The sequence below is a fragment of the Electrona antarctica genome (genome assembly GCF_951216825.1).
Source record: "Electrona antarctica genome assembly, chromosome: 4".
Classification (NCBI taxonomy): domain Eukaryota; kingdom Metazoa; phylum Chordata; class Actinopteri; order Myctophiformes; family Myctophidae; genus Electrona; species Electrona antarctica.
In genome coordinates, this window is record NC_136809.1 from 30569912 (window position 1) to 30592190 (window position 22279).

A 22279-nucleotide genomic window follows, 5' to 3' on the forward strand; every position below is an offset into this window, starting at 1 on the left:
CACACACACACGTACACACACACACACACACACACACAGTGCAGAATTTGAGGACCCCATGCAAGGCCTGTGATGGCACATGGGGGATAGAAAAGGTCAAAATTATCAAATGAACTCTAAAACTAACACGCAGCCAGTGCAAAGATGATTTTTGCTGGATTTTTGCAAGGATTTTTTTTGCTATATCCATTTATGAATGCCCTGAAGACAGTTTGTATAAGCAAGGAAATTTCACTGAGGTAAATCAGCTTAAAATGGAAACTGAAGTTGTGTGATCTTATATGATAACCCAAAGCCATATATTGTAAATGGTGAACAGAATCGTGTCAAGCACTGAACCTTGAAGAACACAATGATGCCTGGGTTTCCTATTAATTAAAGTTTATATGGCCCTGGGCTTATTCCGATTGACCTCCCCGTGAACTCTTCAGGAAGAATTAGACATCTTGGAATAACGTGCATCATTAATTATGCAAGGTTGAACATCAATTCAACACGCAGACCAAACACACGCAGCCAGAGCCAGAGATACCTAGAGCTATATACTCCCTTCCTTCACTACTCACCGCACAATCAGTAGGATGCTTCATTTGTTTAGTGGTGGAAAAGTACATTTTTGAAGTATTTTGTAGAATTTGTACTTTACTTGAGTATTTCCAATTTCCAATACTTTTGCTCCGTTACATCTCGGATCCAAATGTTGCACTACATTTATTTGAAAACATTAGTTACTAGTTACTTTGTAGATTTGGATTATTATTTACATTTTGACCATTTGAAATTAGCCAATCTACAAGCTCTCACAATGCGACACATTGTGAGGTTGTACAGTATCTGCTATATTCAAAAGATTTATACATTTGAAAACTTGAAATGTTATTGTTACTGAAAGTACTTTCGGTACTTTAGGTACATTTTTACTTACTTTTACTCAAGTACAGTTTTAATTCTGGACTTTTACTTTTTAAGTATTGGTACTTTTACTTAAGTAAAAATGTGCATACTTTTTGAACCACATTGCATTTATTGCTCAATTTGAATGAATCTGGAGAGAGAGAGAGAGAAAGAGAGAGAGAGAGAGTCACACTCTTGATGACATGAGCTTTAAGCCCCTGCGAAGTTCCCTGCCTTTCCAACATGCACGTAGCACGACAAAGGTGTTAAACTTTCAGTTTATGAATTAATATTTCATTTGAAAATGAAATGATTATTTCCGCTCTGTGGTTGTTATTATATATATATTTATTCTGGAACAAAACATCTGCCAGCAAACTAAACCATCATCATACATGATCACATTTCTTCTTTTTCCAGTAGCCTACATATCTTCATATAGGCTACAGTACATCTTTCAAACATTATTCATACCGTATCTGAAGCTGCTCCAACCCACCTACTCAGAGGGTACAAAACAAGAAATAGTAAAGAGGCAGAAAGAAATTATTGGTGCGAGAGGACTTGTAACCTGTACAGGAACGTTTGAGAGAGCATGGCAATTTCTACCCAGAAATATTCCAATAATTCCAGTCTCTTCATTGTCTATTTAGCAGTACAGTGTTCCATTGTTGGCCACAGAACAACTTAGCTGCAATATCACCATCTACTCTGACATACAGCATAGATTGTATGACACTTTTGACCTTTTCAGATTGGTAGTGTAAGAATCGCAAGGCAAGATTCAGGCAACCAATAACACCTGAAAAGATGTCTTTTAGTGAAAGCACATTTGATTGTGTACAATAGATATATAGATATTATAAAGAAATAAGAATAAATACATAAATAAATAAGAATGTGCAACTTATTCAAGTCAGCAGGCTGAATGGAAACTTGGTAGTAACTCAAGTGGAGCTTGTTTTTTACTCCAATACTGTAGCTCCATATAGAGTAGTTCTCTCTAAACTGCTGAATTGATCCGGTCTCATCTCTCAGCAGGTTTCTTTTTTGGGAATAAGGCCATCAGCCTGATGAATTATTGAAATATAAATGACAAATCCAGGCACTTTGCCATCCAAAAGTCTTTGAAGCTGTGTACAGTAACAGTACATCTCGTTACTTAGAGCTACAAACACTCTTGTATGGATTTTTCGTTCTATTTTATTTATTCATTTATTGCTTTTTTTGCGTGCTCTGCATGCATCTAGGTGTACATTGTGCATCCATTAGGACTTTTGCTTCACCGGGTTGCCACGAGCGACTCGTGCATCGTGCCTCTGTCGCGCAAGGTCACAACCCGGCACAGTAAAAGCATTGCTCAGGTGTGTTGTGTTTCACTCGTCGTAACATACCTTATTCAATCCATAATGGAAATCAGTTCAGTGAGGTAGGACTCTGGGGTTTTGGAAATGTGGGTTAAAAGATGCACTTCAGTGTTGATGATGGAACATTTTTCCTTGTACGTTTTAATGTTTTTCCTTCAAGCTTATGTTAGTCTCTTTATTATGATCTACTCTGTACATTGGAAATAAACATTTGAAACAAAATCCCAACAATCCAATTCAACCCAAAGGATGCATCACTTGTAATATCAACACAAACATAATACCCCTCTAAACACATGCACACACTCACTCCTGCACTGCAACATGATCCTCTGTCACCCTGGAGGATAGAAGCTCTTCAGCTTGTGGCTCCTAAAGCTAGCTAAAATGAGTGTCTTCTTCTAACTCACAACACTGGGAAGAGTTGTGCATATTTGCCTATGCTGTATGAACTCATGCGACAGTACTATGCTTTTAACTTGCCTTGTAGGATTTAGGGAAAGGATGCAAAATCATTCAGACGAAGAATGTATGGCAGATTTCTCAGCTGACCTAAATGTGAGAGGTCCACATTCAGATTCTCAGAGGTCCAGAGAAAACACTTGGTAGCGCTTATAAAGATATAGTATAAGTAAAACCTCTTGTTTGTGTGGATTACAGAGTTAATATAACATGATTACTGTAGAACAACTGACCAGGTGGCTACCATGCTGCTCTACTGAACCAGTGGGCATGAAGCCAATAAGTACTTGTTTGTGCATCATGTTACGCACCAAAAATATCTACAAACTTATAACATGTGCTGTGACATGTTGTGCTTATAGATTTGTTATTTTCAAGTGCACAACTAAGTATGAATCAGGCTTTACATACTTTGCTCAAGGGTACCTAAATCTTTCATTTTCCACTTGGCGCAATAAATTGAAAGTGAAATTCAAGTCAAATCGGCAAAACTCACAGCAAACTTTAAGTTTGCATTTTAAATATTTAGTTGACATTCTCATCTAGAGACGGAGAGGTTTAGTGTTTTGCCAAAAAGGCAGTCCAACAACAGGACATGTACCATAGCTGACAAGGTCAGACACTAGCTGGAGCTACATCATTTAACCTGTGCCCTTGTGGGTACAGGATGGGCTCCAACCACCAGGCTATACTGTGTCTCTGACACCTTAAACCTGTCACAGCCCAGGGGTCCACATGATACAGCTGTGAAGCATTTACCTCATTATTGCTCTACATTATTCAAGAGCTGACAACAGAGGTGAGGTTGTAGGTCATTAACACACCACCGGTCCCTTCAGACCCGGTGAGCTACTAAGCCGATTGTGGTTCACAGGGGTAGCGTTAAAGGCTGGCAAAATTACACATCAAAATTAAGGCCCTTAATATTATTAACTCAGTCTTTTACATTCCACTTTTTTGAGTGGTGCAAACCACTCCAACAACTGGTTTTGTACCCGTGTTTGTTCGTACCAAAAGAACGAGCATGGTTGCTATGGTTAGCAACCAAAAAGACGAGCATGGTTGCTATGGTTAGTATGTGACGTCACTGACATCACAGATATCACGTTCGTTTCAGATGAAACCGCTCCTTCAACGCCTGAGTGACCTACCTTCAAAGGACACTGTTGAGACTGAATTCATGCGGAGAGTACTTATGACACAGATGCTTTCCTGGTTCTAATGTACAGTAACTATAACAATAAAAGTGTAGTTGCACCACTCAGTTCACACAGGTGTGATTTTTTATATAGTATTTGGGTTTTATTTAGACTGGATAGTGAAATGAGAAGTGAATTGAGAATGAGACAGAGAAGCTCTACAGCTGCTTAAGATATAAAGAAACACCTCATTAGAAAGTTGGTATGAAGATGATAACGAGGATTGGTGATGTACAGGTATTTATCCAGAGTAGAAGCTTTATAAATACTTAAGGGACAACTTTCATTCATGCATTTATCATGGAGAATTTGCTGTATTAATGCAGGAGATTCTCCATGATAAATGCATGGATGTGGACAATCTAATTACTACAAGAAAAAACTGCTCAGTTGATTCAATTTGTTTTCCAAAGTCCTACATTTATTTAAAAAAGCAAACACTTTTCTGTACCATCTTTCAACAAAACATTTGACAAAGAAACAAAAGGCATACAAAACAACAGGCTGACTCCTAGCAGCATCAAAATGTTAAACGTCCCAGAAATATCCACTTTTATAAGCATTTATATTTATATATTTTTCCTTTGCCAGCTATACACATAGTTTTGCCAATACAGTTATTTTTTTTAGTGCAGAGAGGAACAAAACTCTTACCAAAATAAACAATTTCAGGAGGGTTAAACAAGCTTAAATAAAAGAGTGTTAAATACACGTCACTATTTTGTTGTATAGTACAAAGCCCATCACACATTTTGGCATTGGATAAAAGTGGTTTCACAGACAAGGTATCATGGGTGAGGCGTGTTCTTAAAAAAACAACTCTGGTGCTAAGTTTAAACCTGTACTTGTACAATGCACAATGCTACATAAAGATGCTGTGAAACCTAACGATTTGACAAATGTTGAGTATACATATACCATTATGAGGTGTATTTGAATCAAATTTGTAAATGGGTAAACATTATACTGTGTGTATGAAGGGATTGGGAACATATAAAGATCACAATGGAGTCGAGCATGCTAATGAGAACTGCAATAGAAGGGTAAATGACATTTCTGCATACCTATACTGTAAGTAAGGGATATCCTTTTAAATTTCATTAAGCCAGTGGGGCCAAGTACAATGATAACGTACATTACTCACAATAACAATATTTCAGAGCCTAATTTATATTTGCTCGCTGCACAATAACCAATTTTCAAATCATAACTTATTTTTGGCAAGTGACAGTCGAACAAAGTATAGTAGACCACAACCTGTCACAAGAAACAAAACAAAGACAAATGTTGGTGTTTCACTTTTTCTTTCTTGAATTCAGGTCTACAGGGTCATTTACTGTATGGTTTTAATGAATGGTATGACCTTATAAGCCTAGACACCTGTTAAACCCCCATTTTGTAGCTATAAATGGCCTCAATGAGATGAGAATTATTTTGTTATATATGGAAAAGTATACCTTTTACAGATGGTCGCTGTCTAAATCCAATGGTATTAAAGGAGTAGTTCACCCCCCAAAAATACTTATTTTCTATCAATTACACGGCCAGTATGTCTGGTATTCAAATTATTCGGACAGGTCTGGTTTGAGATGCCGAACAGTGCGAATAATATCCAGTCAGAATACCAGCTTCTGTCAGCATCGTCCAATCTCAGCTCAGAGTATCAGTCAATGTACTGATATTCTACAGTACATCAGTCAATGTACTGTAGGAAGGAGAGTAGTACTAGTAGTATGTGTAGATGATCTGTGCAGCCACCACATCCACTGAAATATATTTTTTGTACACAATCATGCACATGTGCACGTTTTGACACAAATCTGGCAGCGCTAACTGGAAGTGATCATCATGGCCCTAAAATCTATGAGTTTCTGCCAGAGTTAGATTAAAAAAAAAGATGATGAATGGAAATTACAATGGCAAACTAGCCACATACCATAATGTCAGGCACGTTTTGTTCCTGCTACATAAATATGTAATTCCACAACACAAAAAAAGAGACAAAATAAAATAAACATCAGTGCTAAATAACAGTTTTGTGACTATCACCTTATTATTGCTTGTCTTTATTTCTTCTTCTTCCAATATCAGTGGTATTACTTATAAAACTAATTACAGTACAAAAGATGTTTGTTTCTTTCCAATACAAAGCACCTTGTGACCTTATACTTTGTTGTCCCGTCTTTTAATAACCCTGCAAGCTCAATGTTGAACATACATTAATCAGTTAAATTGAGTGGTTCGCTACAGAGACGTTTTTATTTTGGCAAAGGAATAATGTTCTAACAAGAATGACATTCCCTTCTCTTACACTTGTGTATGATCCCAAATAGCTCAGAATCATGAGATCTGATACATTCTTCTGTTCCTTACGCTCGTTAGGAGTTTCATTTCAAATAGATATAATGATACCAGGACCTTTCTGACACCTCTGCCCAAACATAAAACAAAAAGTTTGGTAGATTATTTTTCTGTTGTAACAATGTTGCTTGGACTTTCTTTTACCAAACATACATTTCCAAACCTTAAATGTAGCTTCAATAATATCACTTATGTTATTTGCCTTCTAAATATACAAAACAGAATTTAGAGCATGTTTTCTTGAGTTTTTTTAAATATTGATCAATACACATCAAGCGTCTTTTGAAAAATGACGTCACATTGTCAAAATGGATATACATATACACACACTGTTTTGGACTGCAACTCTTCCAAAATCTAAAATATTTGATCTCTGCTACTCTAAGCCCTTGTGTCCATCAGGAACCTCTGCTTTTAGCTAGCCAACAGCACTTTATGGATGCTTGTGGGAAAAGCTCCTGCCTATTGGTCAGTGCTGCCCTGCTAGCTAAAAACAGGATTCATTTAATTAACTGTAGGCATTGTGCAACAACACATCCTGTCCACTGACGACAATGAGAAAAAGAAGCTGTACACTGTAAAGAGAAGTTTGTTTTAGACAGCTGGTCTAACCATGTAACGTTCTGTGATTATTGCAGGCAGGTCAGAATGTCAATCAACCCACCTGCTACAGGCTATAGCACTGATACAATTGTTGGCACGCCAGTAATTTAACAATGAACTGCTTGAAAGTGTCTGGTGATAGCATCAATGCCAATACTTCCATAGTGTGTTGATGTTATGTCACTAGTTTTTTGCCAACCAGCATTTAATACGACCCACCCCCAACAGCTGTACAAAAGTCATAAACTTTCACTTTGAATCACAACTACAATCCCGCCCATGTGTAGCCATGTGGTACGGTAGTGCGTGTTCTTATGTTCACACGTTTGTGTATGTGTGTGTGTCTATGCACCTAGGCAGAAGCACACATTTGAGTGTATGCATGTTTGCCACTCTATGTTCGCACCTCTTTACAGTACACGTGTGCGTTCCGTGTATGTGCTAATTGCACGAGAAGTTGTGTATGCATGAATCTACTTTTGTATGCATGCGTCTGTGTGTGCAAATACATCTTTGTGTGCCATAAATTTATACATTATGTATATGCTAGTGTGTGAGTGTGTGTGCTTGCCTGTGTGTAATAATGTCCCTATGTGCATGCGTGTATTGCGTTAATGTCCTCTCTCAGGTCTTCCTGTCGACGGACTGGAGGAACCACTCTGTGAACCTGCGGAGCTGAGCGGCCGCTGTCTGGCTCTCCTCGTGGAGACGCAGATTGTCCTGCCTCAGGTTCTGAACCTGCTCCTGCAGTGACACCTTGTCTTCCTGCTCCTGGATGGAGGAGAGACCGGGGAGAGGAATGCTGTTAAACACTTTCAACCCGGTGTCATTATATTGTCCCCCCAAAAACTTGAATAGTGAAAATAGCCGTTCTACAAGCTTGTGAGCTTGTAGATTGGCTATTTTCACTATGATCTGATGAAGATCCACAGGATTGAAACATTGTCAGACAAATAAAGAAGTCTATTTTTATACCTAATATGGTGTGAAGGCTCCATCCATCTGTCAACTATTTTCACTATTTGTCATAAGACCTGAGTGCTGACATTTGGCAACGCTTAAATCAAACAAACAATCATAGCCTAATATAGTGGCATCTTGAGTTTGTAGAGTTTCCAAAAAAGCATGTTGGATTTGAAAATAAAATAATTTGGTGATGTTATCAGGGAGAGAAAGATGGACATAGACAAGAATGTGTATTAAAGAGAGGGAGGAAGACAGTAGAGATGCTGCACTACGCTTTCATGGCTGTACGTACAAATGTAACTGGTATTCAGTTACATTTGCTATTATTATTAGGGCATTGCACCCTGCCGGAGATTTGTACCGTACTGAGTTGCACCTTTCTGTTTTACGTCTCACTTCGGTGAGCAATGTCTTCTGGATGCCTGTTCCACAGACACCCTTCACACAGACAGCTGCACAGTCTGTGTGGAATCTCACTGTGCTTCAGGTGATGTGTAATAGTGTCGATTGCCGTTAGTGCAGATCCAGTGTGGTGTGAAGAGTAGCGTACCTTTCGCAGGTCATACTGCAGCTGCAGCAGGATCTCTTCCAGCTGGTTGACCTTGCCAGTGAGCAGGGCAGGAGCAGCCTCCCTGCAGGAGAGGAGAGGAGGGGAGAAGGTAGGAGAGGAGACGAGAGGAGAGGATTCAATATCAAGGTAAGAAAATATAATGTGGCTTTCAATTTCTTTTAAGGCAAAACACAATTTTCCAAACGTATGTACGGCCCTAGTTCTCATGAAGGTAGATGCAGAGCCCTACGGTTGTTATACAATAACACCGTATACAGTGCAGTGGTAGTACTAACTGTACAGATGTAGTAGTCTCATGTAGCCAGACTATCAGAGATCTCAAACATACGCCCACTGCTTTTAAAACCAATCCTGATACAGTTCCAATGTGAAGGACCACCATTATATATTATTTCCATTTAGTTTTTACATTTCTGAATGGTTTCTACCCAGTTTTAGCTCTTTCGCTGTCACCAAATGTATTGGTAGACAGAGATATCTGCTCATCTAGTTATGCAAGACTATAGATGTAACACTGTGGCTAGTTAACAGTATCCTATAGTTGCAATACTCTACCTGTCCAGGGTGCTCTCTGTAGCAGCCATCCGTCGACTGAGCTCCTGGGAGAGCTCTAGAGCCTGCTGCATCTGTTCAGCTTCTGACATGGAGCACAATGATGCCTGGTCAGCTGGAGAAACAAACACACACACACACATAAAAGGTGAATGATTATAACCATTTTGTTTTTACACAGGCAGTTAGAAAGATGATGGAAGGCAGTGGAAACGTGTTTACTCGTAGCTAGACAGTTGTTGAGGGAGGTGGGAAGCTGGAGCGTCACACTTTCCCCACCCAAATATTCAGTGTGTGTCAGGGGGATTGGAACCAGAAACCTTCTGATTAATAGAGTACAATTAAACCACACAGTGAAAGTAGAACCGTTAGCTGAAGATCTGCTAAAGAGAAAGAAAATGTGAGGTTGGTAGGCCAAAGGAGTGATTAAAACATCATAACAAGCATCATGAAAAATAACTAACATGGTCTTTGGGTATTTGTTCAAATCGAACAGTGAAGCCAAATCTAAATGTATATGGACAATAAAGGTTAAATTCTAAAAGATCTTATATAATAATATCTTAGACATGTTTTACTGCAGCAGCCAACCAGCAGTCATGCAGGTACAGTTGGGACCTATAGGGACCTATAGTCTAGATGTGTAGAAAGAGATGAGGCCAAGCAGTAAAGCTTGAGAAGCAAAAGAGAAGTGGTTTATAAGTAAGTTTATATTCCAAAATGTAAAAAAATTAAATAATAATACTTTATAAGTGATACATACAGTATACACTATACAGTATCAATACATTAATTATTTTCAAAGGTTAGTTTATATTAATTGGGAGCCAAATAAAGAAAGAAAACAGCACTGACGACCGCAGAAAGTAATAGGCACCCAATCTAACAGAGCATGATTTTGTTCAGTTTTGTTGTATTAGTAAGTCCTGGGAGAGAGAAAGGCAGGTGGAATATATTTAGAGAGAAAGAAAGCAATTTTCAGAAATAGAAGAGTATCAATTTGATCTGGTGTGTCCAGTCACCTCCTTGTGTTGTGTTTTTGGCACTGGCCTTCTTCTCTAGGTCCATGCCTGAGAATACACAGCAGATCAACACAGTTTTCAGACATACATTCAGCAGGATTTCTACTGCACCAAGACCAGAATGGCAGGAGGTTTTAGTTGTGTAAAAACAGCTGACATTAGTTAATATGAATAATATGTTACAGTAAATACACATTCAAGTCAATGCCAACTGACGTCATGAATGGTTTCTGACTTTGAACTAAATCAGCAAATGGAATCTGTGAGGTAGTGAATGAATGAATGAATGAATGCTGTCTGGCTGCCTTTCGCAGGCCATCCCTCACAGGATTATTCAGACACACTTTACAATACATTATATTTCCTGTGCAAACACGGTGAAAAATATTAAACAAAAACAAATATCACACAATGTATACATTACACTGATCGGGAGTACATTCAATAGTCCATTTGGTCAAGATAGAGACTAAAGTGGAGGGTAGTAGGCTAATACAATTCTGCTCCAAATATGGCCTGTTTTCCCTCTTTATTTTCTAAAATAATTTCTACTTTCAACGTATGGTAAATGCAATAATTGCACTATGACATTGCAGACTGCAGATGACAACTTATTTACAACAGCAACTGATGAATGGTGGAATTAGACAAACTGTGCTTTCTTCAGGCACACAATCAATCTTAAAGCATTTATGTGTAGCACATGGAGTCAAAAACCTAACAAAAACACAAAGATTAATGGTGGCCATTTGGGATCGTTTACTAGAAAGTACGTTTCATTTTGGACACAAACGTGTAAAGTGCAGTTTAATAAAACAGCAGTTTGGTCTGTGTATGCACAAATACAGCTCAGCTGCTAGGACTGATGTAAATCACAGAACTGGCTAGTAAATAAATAAAAGGGTAATTTTACTCCAGATTGTAAGATTAGCTACATAAAAACATAATCGGTTGTTGACGCCTGTAGTTTACATACTTACAAACAAGTGTCTCCAATATACAGTAACAGCTAGCTAGGATGCTTCCTCTTCAATAGTAACAAGTTTGTCAAATATCTTACAAGACTGATAGCACCATTTCTAAATTAAGATACTTCCTAAAATAACATTACCCGTAATCACCAACTATCACCAAATATCCTACAGTAGAACACAAATGCTTTCTGATGGAAGTCTTTTACCAGGATGTCAAGAGTCCACAAAACAAAATGCCCTCCTGAAAATCCACAACACCACCACCCTGGAATCAATATTCCAACCAGCCCCATCAGTGACTATTGTAACTATGATAATACGGGTTAATAGGGTCAACCACGCAGATTTTAGAGGTTAAAAGGCGAGTGAAATTGATTTAGCATGGTTATGACCAATCACTCTGGGTTCTGGTCTAAGCCAGCTACAGCACAGCACAGCAAAACCCAATTGATTACCTTCCAGATAGAGAGCATACGACAACTCTGAATGACAAGAGAGAAAGAGAGAGAAATAGGAAGGGAAACAAAGACAGATAGAATGAGCGAGAGAAAGAGACTTTGAGAGGTTATGAGCAGAAGATCTGTGTGACTGGTATCACATATCCACTTAGAAAGCCAGCAGCTTAGAGAGGAAATTGGGGTTAAGCTCTTAGCCAAAGGCCAGCCCCTGCACCTGGGATATTCTCCAGCCTGATGAAGGGAGGTGATGCCACTCTGGGATGAGCAATAAGATGACAGACCTAAAATCGAAACACGGGGATGAGGGGGAGAAGATAGATTGAATTGAAGTCTTAAAAGAAAGACTGCTTTCTTAGAGGCCTAACTGATTTTTTGGTGCACTGAGGGATTTTCAGCTCATCCCAAATTGGCACTTGTGCTATTGGCTGGCTTTTGAAATTGTTGACTTTAATTTAAGACCTTTGGCTGGCTCTCTTAGCTTGAGTAATTGGAGCAACATACGTTGATATGGTTAACATGTATGTATATTGTCATGTGTATGTGTGTATATTATATTGTGAGCTTGCAGATCTGGCATTTTCTAAAAACCCTGCTCAAAATAAGGATTCCAGGGTGAAAGTGGTTATGCCAAATTTCTCCGTCTGTGTCATGCGACACTTTGTGTATTTTAACAAGTCTACAAAAACGTCTGTCTATGAGACCAGAACTCATAAGGTTAAAAGAGTAGTTCAGCCAAAAAATGATTACATTATTGGCTTAGGAATGCGACAAAAACAGTCATAAATATTTGATGACTGGCAGTCTCCTACTGAGTCTCTTATTGACCTTTTGATTACTGGCTCAGAAATGACAAAAACAAATACTGTACATCCCCATGAATTCAAGGCTTCATGGGGTGTGTAATTGATAGAAAATAAGTACTTTTTTCCAGCGCCTTTAAGTGGTTTTCTGATGGACTGAAGGACAGCATTTTAAAAACCCAAACTTTAATGGTATGCACACTGAGAGCTGGCCTGAGACTGTAGCTGTGAACATCCAAACTATAATTACACCACTCTCTGTCTCTTGCCGTGTCTCTCCCACTCTCTCTCCCTTTGCTCCTGATTAGTGCTCTCTGGGTTTTAATTGACACTCTAGACTCGTGTGAATGCTCGGTGACATCAGTAAATCTCACACAGAGGTGATTATTACAACAGAAAACCCAAACCCAAGGGAGGTGAGACAGAGAGATAGGGAGAGAGAGAGAGAGAGAGGTGGAGAGAGGGAGGGAGAGAAAGAGGGCTGAGAACAGAGAAGAATGTAAGAACAGAATGTGAGAGAGGGTGTCAGAGTCCACATTTCAATTATTGGTATATAATTCATTGCTGCTGTTGACAACATGATTGTGGTCAATAATTACTGTTGAGGACAAGACTAAATGTATGATTTCACAAGATGTATTTGTGAAACCAAGTACCATTTTAAAAGTACCAAAGCTTGTTTTAATTGGCAATGGCTCTATGAAATCGGAATCAAAAAGCTCACAACGTCAACTCCTTCCCAAGCATCCAGGGTATTGACTACCAGGGTACTAGAATGCTTGCACTTGGGCTTAGCAACGTAGCCCAGAGAGACAAACAGCCAGTGGTCGGCAAACAATTACTATTACAACCCACACGCAAGCTACTTGACAATTGACAGAATTAATGTTTTTTTTCTCCAGCATTTTCTGCTTAATTTGACAGTGAGCAGAGATAAAGGGAGGGAAGGCAGAAGAGAGTGAGTGGATGACATGCAGCAAAGGGTTCAGATTCTAACCTGGGGCAGCTGTGGGAAGAACTTTAGTGCTCTACAAGGAGAGCCAACATGGCACCCCAAGATTTGACAGAACTTTTATTACGTGAGTGGCCAGTCCACACAACAGCTATGCTGTTGACATGTCACAAGACACTAGATCTGTACCTTCTGAAATTCCTAAAAGGAAGTACAAAATGTCAAGGACTCCCATACACAATAGCAGACAGGCTTTGGACTGTAAACATGCTTTTGACATGTGAATGCATTATGTGACAGTGCTGAATGCACACAGTAAGTGATATGTTTAGTCTACTATGTCTTTCCCCCTAGAATAGTATTATGAGGTCCTATTGTACTTGCACAATGAACAACTGGACTGTGAGAGCTAACAGTATTCTGTTAAGGTATAGTCCTGTCCCATTTGTGAAAGTCGAAATTGAATGACTTTAGCCTGGAAGCCAGACAAATCGGCCAGTGCTAAAAATAAAATAAAATAAAAATAGCTCTGCTGCAGTGATATTGGTCTGGCCATGACAGGCAAAAATGACTTTGCATAGACCTTTACACAGAGAGACAGTAAATACTGTACTCAAAACAAAACATTTTTGGCCCGGAAGGCTGGCGTAGACATCCGGGCACCTAGGCTGCTGCTAATCCAGCCTGACGCGTGTCGTGGGTTTGAATCCTGATCCCAGTGTGTCACTCCACATCTCTCTCTCCCCATTTCCTGTCAGTCTACTGTACTATCAAATAAAGGCATAAAAAACACACATGTGTAAAGTGAGGGGCACCCAATGTATTTATATCGTCCATATGACGTCTTACTTACGCTGTCATTTAGTGCCCTAATAAAACATTAAAGTCCATAGACTTGGATGGCAAATGATTTACGTTATAAGTTTTCTAAACAAACATTGTAATATCCTCAAAGTCCATAGCCTTGACTGGCAAACGATTTACATCACTTTAAAAATCCCATAGACTTGGCTGCAATATGACGTATTCTTCAAAAGCTCAACAAAGCCATAGCAGTAGAGGCTGTTGGCAATCAGACACAATCGGTCACAGCTTCACCACCCGGTCCGCCCAGTCCGTGTGTCTCTGAGCAAGACGCTTAACCCCCCAGTTCTCCTGGAGGAGTCATTCTGTCAGCTCCGTGTTCATCACTGCCCATCAACAGACAGGATGACAGCTTATAATCGCTAGAACCACCCGTCACTGCTCTGACTGAGCTCTACTGTTACCTAATGCTACCTGATTATACACAGTCAGTGTCTGCATTATAAACATATTTTTGTAAAGTGATCGACATAGTGCTGTACTGTATGTCTATTGTATCATGCTGCAACTACTTCACATTCATGTTCAGTATAAAGGGTTCTTCAGACAAGGAACGCCTGCGTTCTTGCTTGGATCCACAAGGTCGCACTGTGCTCCTTGTGTGAATAGACGTGTTTCAGCGCGTCACATCGAAAGAAGCTTAATGCATGCAACTCTTGTCGTGGACGGGCATATGCGTGAGATGACCATGAATGCGTCAGTTTCACGGGAGTGTGCCCGCTTATGTCAGATGTCAGATTTCCTGCGCCTCCCTACTGTACCAATAACAACTGTACTGTATAGTGCAGTATCCTGTAGTAGCTGAAAGCACGCACTGTACAATCCCTAGTCTTTATTAATTCAAGTACCTTTATCTGAGTTAAATTATGATTGTGCTATATGCAGTGGTGGCATTTTTGCATGCATGTTGTGTAGAGTGATATGCATTGTCCACACTGCATGTCTAACACTGCTCCTTTGTATAACTTTAGTACACCCACTCTCTTTGTGTCTCTCTCTCTCCGTTTATAAAATGTACCACTAGGGGCAGACATGCTCCAACATTCTTTCCTGGCTCAGTCAGTACAGAGAAAACCTAATTATTTTCAACTGTTACAGTAACAATTGCCTGTCAGCAGTCTTTATTCAACATCTGATGCAGTTCTATCCCTCGGGTCAAATCAAGAGAACAGACTGGTTTTCAAATCAGATACTGCCATGAGCCAACTACTAAGTCAAATAATGGTCATGGGACAGCACCAGCAACTTTGTCAAAGTAGCCAATCACCATTTAGAGGTCATATTCTCACAAAAATGTTGTTGACTGATAAAATAAAAAATAAAAAATAGCCAGCCAGGGACACAGCCAGCCAGGGACACACATTGCTGGGCAATGGAGTGGCTGCAAAACTCAAAAATATAAATGGTATAATAGTTGGTACATCATACATTGTACTCGATACAAAATAGCTTTAATGCCTGTATTGTGCTGTCAATCAGTGTCAATTCAATCAATTTATTCTGCATTATTTTATTTTTTTTATTTAAGTGAAGAACACGTGGTGACCTCTTTTCCAAAAACATCATTACCAGTTATTGTACTAAAGTACTAAAGACACCTACAATCCTTTTAAGATATCATTATGGGTTTTTTTTGGTCAAAGGACATGACAAATATATAATTTTAACTCATTTTGGAATAGAACTCTCTATTTAAAGTTTACAGTACACCATGCCAATCCGTGTAGGTCAAAGGGAAGTCAGGACAGGAAACCATTTAGTGAAAATGACAGGGGTACAAGTCCCACACACCTATCTTCACCAGAACCACAACTTGCTGTCCTTGCTGCTCATAACCTTTACACATAGCAATCCCCTCAAACACTCTCAGAATGAGGTAGAGGGCCTGTAAATTGCCTGAGACAAAGTGTGTGTATGTGTGCGTGTCAGGGAAAAAGGCTGCAATTAAGACGCTGAGGCGGCATCAAGCCATTTCCCAAAGTGCTTCCTTGGTGTGCTCACAAAGTGATAATAGCTTCGATTTCTCATTTCCCAAAATACACACGCATTCTCTCTCTTAGCATCTAATTATCACCTAGAGGTAGGAGTAGCCTCCTCTCTCTTCAGAGGTAGAGAACACTAAAGACTTGGATTGGGTCAAGATGACCGGGGGGGCCAGCTTAAAAAGAATGGACACAACCAAATTACTTAACTGAAGATTGAATAGCGCATTCAAAATTACTGTCAATAATGGTCTTATCCAGTACATTATATAAAACAGCTCCTATCCAAGTAGTATCAGGACAAGAGTTCAATACCTTTGTAGACATCAAAGAGGAGAAGAAAATAAGGTTGTGAATTAAAGAAGCTCCAAGTCCTGTATAAAGTACTGTATAAATAGGTCAAATAAGCAGTGAGGTTATACCAAGTGGTTGCATTACTGTATATAATATCACACACAGACATGCCAAACATAATCCCACAGAGAGCAACAAAAAAAATCATCTGCGTCATTAAGCAGGTTGAGATCTTAAGCCATACCTTCAAACGCCCTTGCAGCGTCCAACAGGTGAGTCCAGTCCAGATGGGAGGAGGCACTCGGGAGGGGCATCAGCCCAGCCTCTGCCATCTTGGATCGCTCTGCCAGTGAACTGTCAGAGAAACACAGCTCATCTGAAGGAGGAAAAGACACTTTGTCAGTTACCTGCACAATGCCTTAAGTACAAGTTTTTATTTTTAAATTTAACTAGAGGATAAGCCCCTTCAGTTGCAGCATCCCGTTTTCGTTCTCCCTTGTTCTGGCAGTCTCACCTGCTCTTTGCATTATCTTTCTAGGATCACAGGAATATTGTCTGGGGATTAATGGTTTCACACTTTAAGTACAATCCACAGATTGAAGCATTGGTCTATGTTTGAATTTATAGTATTCCACTGAGGATAAGTGCATGAGCTAAATGTCTGACAATGGAATGTCAATCAAAGTGTACTGTAAAATTTGATGTTTTTTATTTTAATAAAAATCAAAGTCATGGTACAACTGTACAATTACGTAAACAGACAATCACAAAATGTACGTATAATGGACATGTTTCCATTATGCAACATGCAATACAGCTACTGAGATGAGATCAGAGCAAACACATCTGGACATGTCTTCAGATCAATATTGGACCCAACTGTGTCATTAAAGACAATTCATTCTCGGTCTGTCTGGACCCCTGTTGAGCTACAAATGAGAATTCCAACCCTGCTAACATCACTTGATCTTTTGTTATTGTCACCATTCCTGCACACTAACCTTCAAATTCAAAGAATAATGAAGATGCTGAAGGAATTTAGAAGGATTTGGATTAGAAGGATTTGACATAATCTCCAGTGTGCACTGAATGGGAAAACATTACATTTCCAAAATGTGTCACCACCATAAGTTCCTGTGCTTTTATTGTGTTGTTTAGAGATCCTAGTAGCAGGTCCTTTTATTGTGTTGTTTAGAGATCCTAGTAGCAGGTCCTTTTATTGTGTTGTTTAGAGATCCTAGTAGCAGGTCCTTTTATTGTGTTGTTTAGAGATCCTAGTAGCAGGTCCCGGAGCACTAATGGCACTGGTAGACATAAGTGGTTTGGTTTCTGGACATCCTATAACCAGAGTTGACATACTACTGGCAGCAACCTCATTTCTACAGACAGCTATTGATATGATTTGACGTTTGGCATTTGACACAGAACATTAAACTGACCTTCTCACCCAGGCAGAAGGAGCCATTAGAAAAGTTAGATTGGGTGTCTTACTCAAGGGCACTTCAACAGGACACATTTCTATTGCAGAGATTAAACAGGACATCCTGTCACCTGAAATTCACTTAATCTATTCTTTGTCTTTGTTTCTGCCAAAAAATAACCGGACCCAACAATCATACCCTCACACAGCCGGCTTGATGCCAGGGACCAGTGCTACATTTAGTCTGCTATAGAGAAACTCCTTATTATACAGGCAGCCTAACAGGAGATTTCCAAACTCAGACACACAATTAACCTGAGCTAAAGAGGGAAACAGCATCTGGGGAACAGATTACATTGTGTCTGTGGGGTTGAGAAGGGGGGGGGGGGGATTCCCATATAGCACAGTTAGCTGGCCACCTATTTTTGATCAGGTGATCAGATTGGGCTACTGAGTTGAACAACCATTTTTTTTTTACACTGTCTGACACGCTAAGTAGCCTTGCCGAGCCATATGGCCCATAGGGCAGGAGCCTATCTCCTGTTTCTGTAGCGTGAGGCAGCTTGATGTACAAGTACACCCCCTGGACATGACGCTAGTATGTCGCAGGGACTTACCCCCAATCCAACCCTTGATGCTGAGTGTCAAGCAAGGAGGCATTGGGTCCCATTTTTAGAGTATGACCCGGCCGGGGATTGAACCCCGACCTCCCAGACTCAGGGCGGACACTCTAACCACAAGGCCACTGAGCTGGTCTGACACGCTAGCCTTGGAAAATGGTCAAGTGATCATGTGCCCAAAAAGGTTTCCCACCCCTGCGGTACAGCTACTATGGTGAATAAACGTCACCATGGTGCTTTAGTCTTACAATCAGATAGACAATGTTAAGCAGCACAGTAAAATCCTCAGTGTAAATGTAACTCCGCTAAATGGACCGTTACGGGTCAATTTGCGTGTGAACCATCAGTTGAATGAGAAAGGGTGCACTCACTCTTGCGTAGTGGAGCCCATAGGCGAAGGCTCATGCGGGGGGGCAGGGTGCTGTGGTAGGGTGCAGCGTTGCTGAACAGGATGTCACTGGGCAGCGCCTGGTCCAACAGAGAGCTACGAGAGCTGACCAGGGACAGCGTTCTCCTATGGCTGCTGCACAGACTCTCGTCCGACAGCGTCCGGTAGATCGTCCGCCGCGGGGATGTCGGGAAAACGCCTGAGACGCAGCTAAGATTCTAAGAGGGGAGAAAGACATTGGTGCTCTGTTAATAATTAAAACTCACATCTAAACAGAGGTTACAATGTTCTTTACAAACATAAGACAAGGGATATGAAAAAAAGGGTGTGGAGATGGTTGGAGAAAGAAAAGATGGATGACCCTTAGAAAAGAATATGAACCACTTTCAAACACTCCTTTCCTTCCGTCTCAGGAGTATTGTTTTACATCCATTGTCATGGACTCTTTAACCCTTGCATTGCATCCCTTGTTGGCTGCTTATAATGTTGCTGTTCTAGGAATTTATTCTTATTCTAGGTTCACACTGTATGGCTGCCATTTTGAATAATAGCCTCAGGCAGCTAAAAGCGTAACGTTTGTACACTCCCAGTTAAATAAACACTTTTTGGCCTGTCTGGATATTATGTTCTACAACCATACTCTGGATCGCACTACTCTTAAACAGACCGTGTGAATAGAGCCGTGTGAATATATTAAATAATATTTAAGCCACTGTAAAATGTGTGCCAGCATGTACTGTGAAACTCAAGGAAGTTGTCTCCGCAAAAAAGTAAAGACAAGTTCCTCTACTACTCGTTTACAAATCAGGAAACATTAACATCTTCATCAGTGCTAAGACAACATCTTCCCTAGCCGTTGATTATCCAAAGCAAGCTGTTAAGTCAGAATGTTTGTTTAGTCCATATGCTATGACAGCTGCTATCACACTCAAGCTCACTTCTCTAACCTTTAAGCCTGATTTATACTTGGCCATACCTCATACGATGGTGTTCTGTGTCAAAAATAGAAGTTCTACAGTCTCACGGCACATTGCAGACCTACCACAACCCCATTTTCACATCATGCTGTATGTGGCCTCACATTGTTTAAGGACACAAGATTCCAGCCATGTTAAAGAGGATACAAATGACCTTTAAGTTGTGTTTCAGCGAATGAGACATCTCTGTCGAGCTGCCCTAGAGCAAGGCACCGAACCCGTACTACGCAGTCAAGGGATGGATTGCTCCTGGCTGGCCCTCTATGTAGTGATGTGTGAGAGTTCTGCATGTGCATCTCAGATGGAGAGATATGCAAGATAATTGCCTTGTAGATGCTTGAGTCCTCGAAGATAAAATAAAATAAAATGTGTATGGTTGTCATAAAATGCATTAAGCCTTGGCTGTGAACTGGCCATCTGCTGTCCATTCTCATCCCGAACCTGTGTTATGCTCGTCATGATGTAGTGCAGTGATGACTATACTGTATTCAAATTGTTTTTGATATATAGTCTATATGTGCAGCGATGAATGTAGTCCTAAATCTGCATCATGTAGTTGTTGTCATCTCCTCCCGCCAACAGACCCTAGCAATTTGGAAATCCACACATGCATGGAACAATTACTTGATGTCTGTCTGGAGTTATTTAAATGGAAAATGGTGCATTTATATAGCGCCTTTATCCAAGGAGCTGTCAATGATTGTATAATTATCTGGATGTTTTCCATTCTCACGAAGCCAGCACCTGAATCATCATAGTGATACTAAATCTATTCCACATCCCGCTTTCTTTTTTTATGTAGCTCTCAGTTTCTTATTTTTAAACAGATCTTTTCTGCCTGAGCCATTTCTGTTCTAGTGGCTACTAACTCTGTGCTGCTCTAATTTATGTCTGGAAGTTGGAACTGTCTACTAGTACCATATTTTAGGAGAAGCCATGTGTTTGTGTGGCAAATCCTGCATGAACATATTGTTGTTGCTGTCTGTTTCCATACATTAATTAGTCATCCTTTAACCACATATATCCTAGTTTATACATTACAATGTCACACAAAAGCAGCGAAATAGCAAGCATACAATGCGTGAGCATGTAGATCTTTTTGAGGTTTTTGTCAAAAATGTAAACCCTATTGAACACCCTTTACGTCTGTGTGTTAATATATCCAATATACCGAGGCTGCCAGGATTGTTTAAATACCTTTGGAGCATACGCCGAAGTATTTGCGGCTTTGATCCATGAAAGTCTGCTTGATTTGTTATTGAGCCGACAAAAAAGCCACTTCCTTGATCCGGGTCTTACTCTAAGAGCAAAGTGAGCTAAGATTGTCCCTACACCATCTTCACTTTGCATGGACTCTGTTTCCCAGAAGCCCTTGCAAGCCGGCGGTTGGTTGATTTCCGCTTACGTCTTCATAACATGTTCGCCTCGTCACCAGGCCCGTGACAAATCCACTATTTATTTTAAATTATTACAAAACGGCGAATTAAACACATACAACAAATAACGGGTTTAGCGTATTAAGCAGCATCAAAACATGGATTAAATAGCGTGTAAAAAGGGTTATGCAGTAGAAGTGTGAAGAAAATATTGAACCAATGAAAAGTATCAAAAAGCGCTTCTGAAAACAAACTCCATTGGATCCTCAAGCTGTCAAACAGCACTAGAGCGGAAGATAAACAAACAAGCGACGCAGGGTTTTTCCCCCCGTAGTCTGTTAAAAGCAACTATGTACCCGTTTATCAAACTTAGCACCGACACCAATCTTATTGGTAAATGGTGCATTTATATAGCGCCTTTATCCAAGGCACTTTACAGAGATTGTGCATTACATTCACCCATTCACACACACATACATACACCGATGGCAGCGGAAACCATGCAAGGCACCAACTAGCACATCGGGAGCAATTAGGGGTTCAGTGTCTTGCTCAAGGACACTTCGACAGTAACTCTGCGGGAGCCCGGGTTCGAACTGGCAACCTTACGGTTACCATCCAGGCACTCTACCCCTGAGCCACCGCCGCCCCCACCTTATTAAATATTCACTTATTTCAAATATCACTTATTTTTTTGTTTTTCCCTGTCCCCAGTTAACCCCCGGGGTAAAAAGATGAAGGCTGGTGGCCCAGCCTTCATCCAATCAGGATAGAGAGGGGCCTTCCACCAATCATGATCGAGCGGGGGCGGGCCTTGGTGTGTGTGCTGTTGGCCTGTCGCGTGTCCCCCCCACTGTAGTGGGTGCATGTGCACATCTTGTTACCGGGGCGGACCGGGGGGTTTTCCAAATCACCCAAATCACTGAATGCTCCTTTAAATCTATTTCTAAAATCTATGTAGTGTTTTCTGAGGACAGCAATGTGACAAGAAATTAGTTAATATAGTATTGCTCTCGCTAGTTCTACTGAATCTGCAACTCTGTCTCCACAAACCCCTCTTTGCAGAAGTTATTGTAATATTTAAAGTCCTGCTTATTATTGTAGGCCTATATAAGCAGTCTCATGAGTATAGTATATATGTATAGTATAGTATATATGTATAGTTAATATGTATAGT

General features: G+C 40.1%; 1 protein-coding gene across 1 annotated transcript in view; it reads right to left on the reverse strand.

The window, feature by feature from the left end:
• Positions 1–4321: 4321 nt before the first annotated feature.
• The window catches only part of sipa1l2 (signal-induced proliferation-associated 1 like 2), a 94571-nt gene continuing 76613 nt past the window's right edge, over positions 4322–22279 (reverse strand). The window contains exons 19-24 of the mRNA XM_079499964.1: positions 18733–18967; positions 16566–16697; positions 9998–10045; positions 8979–9090; positions 8403–8484; positions 4322–7657 (exon numbers count right to left, since the gene is read on the reverse strand). Of these exons, the coding sequence (XP_079356090.1) occupies positions 7511–7657; positions 8403–8484; positions 8979–9090; positions 9998–10045; positions 16566–16697; positions 18733–18967 (756 nt within the window). The 3' untranslated portion in view covers positions 4322–7510. The remainder of the gene's footprint in view (positions 7658–8402; positions 8485–8978; positions 9091–9997; positions 10046–16565; positions 16698–18732; positions 18968–22279) is intronic.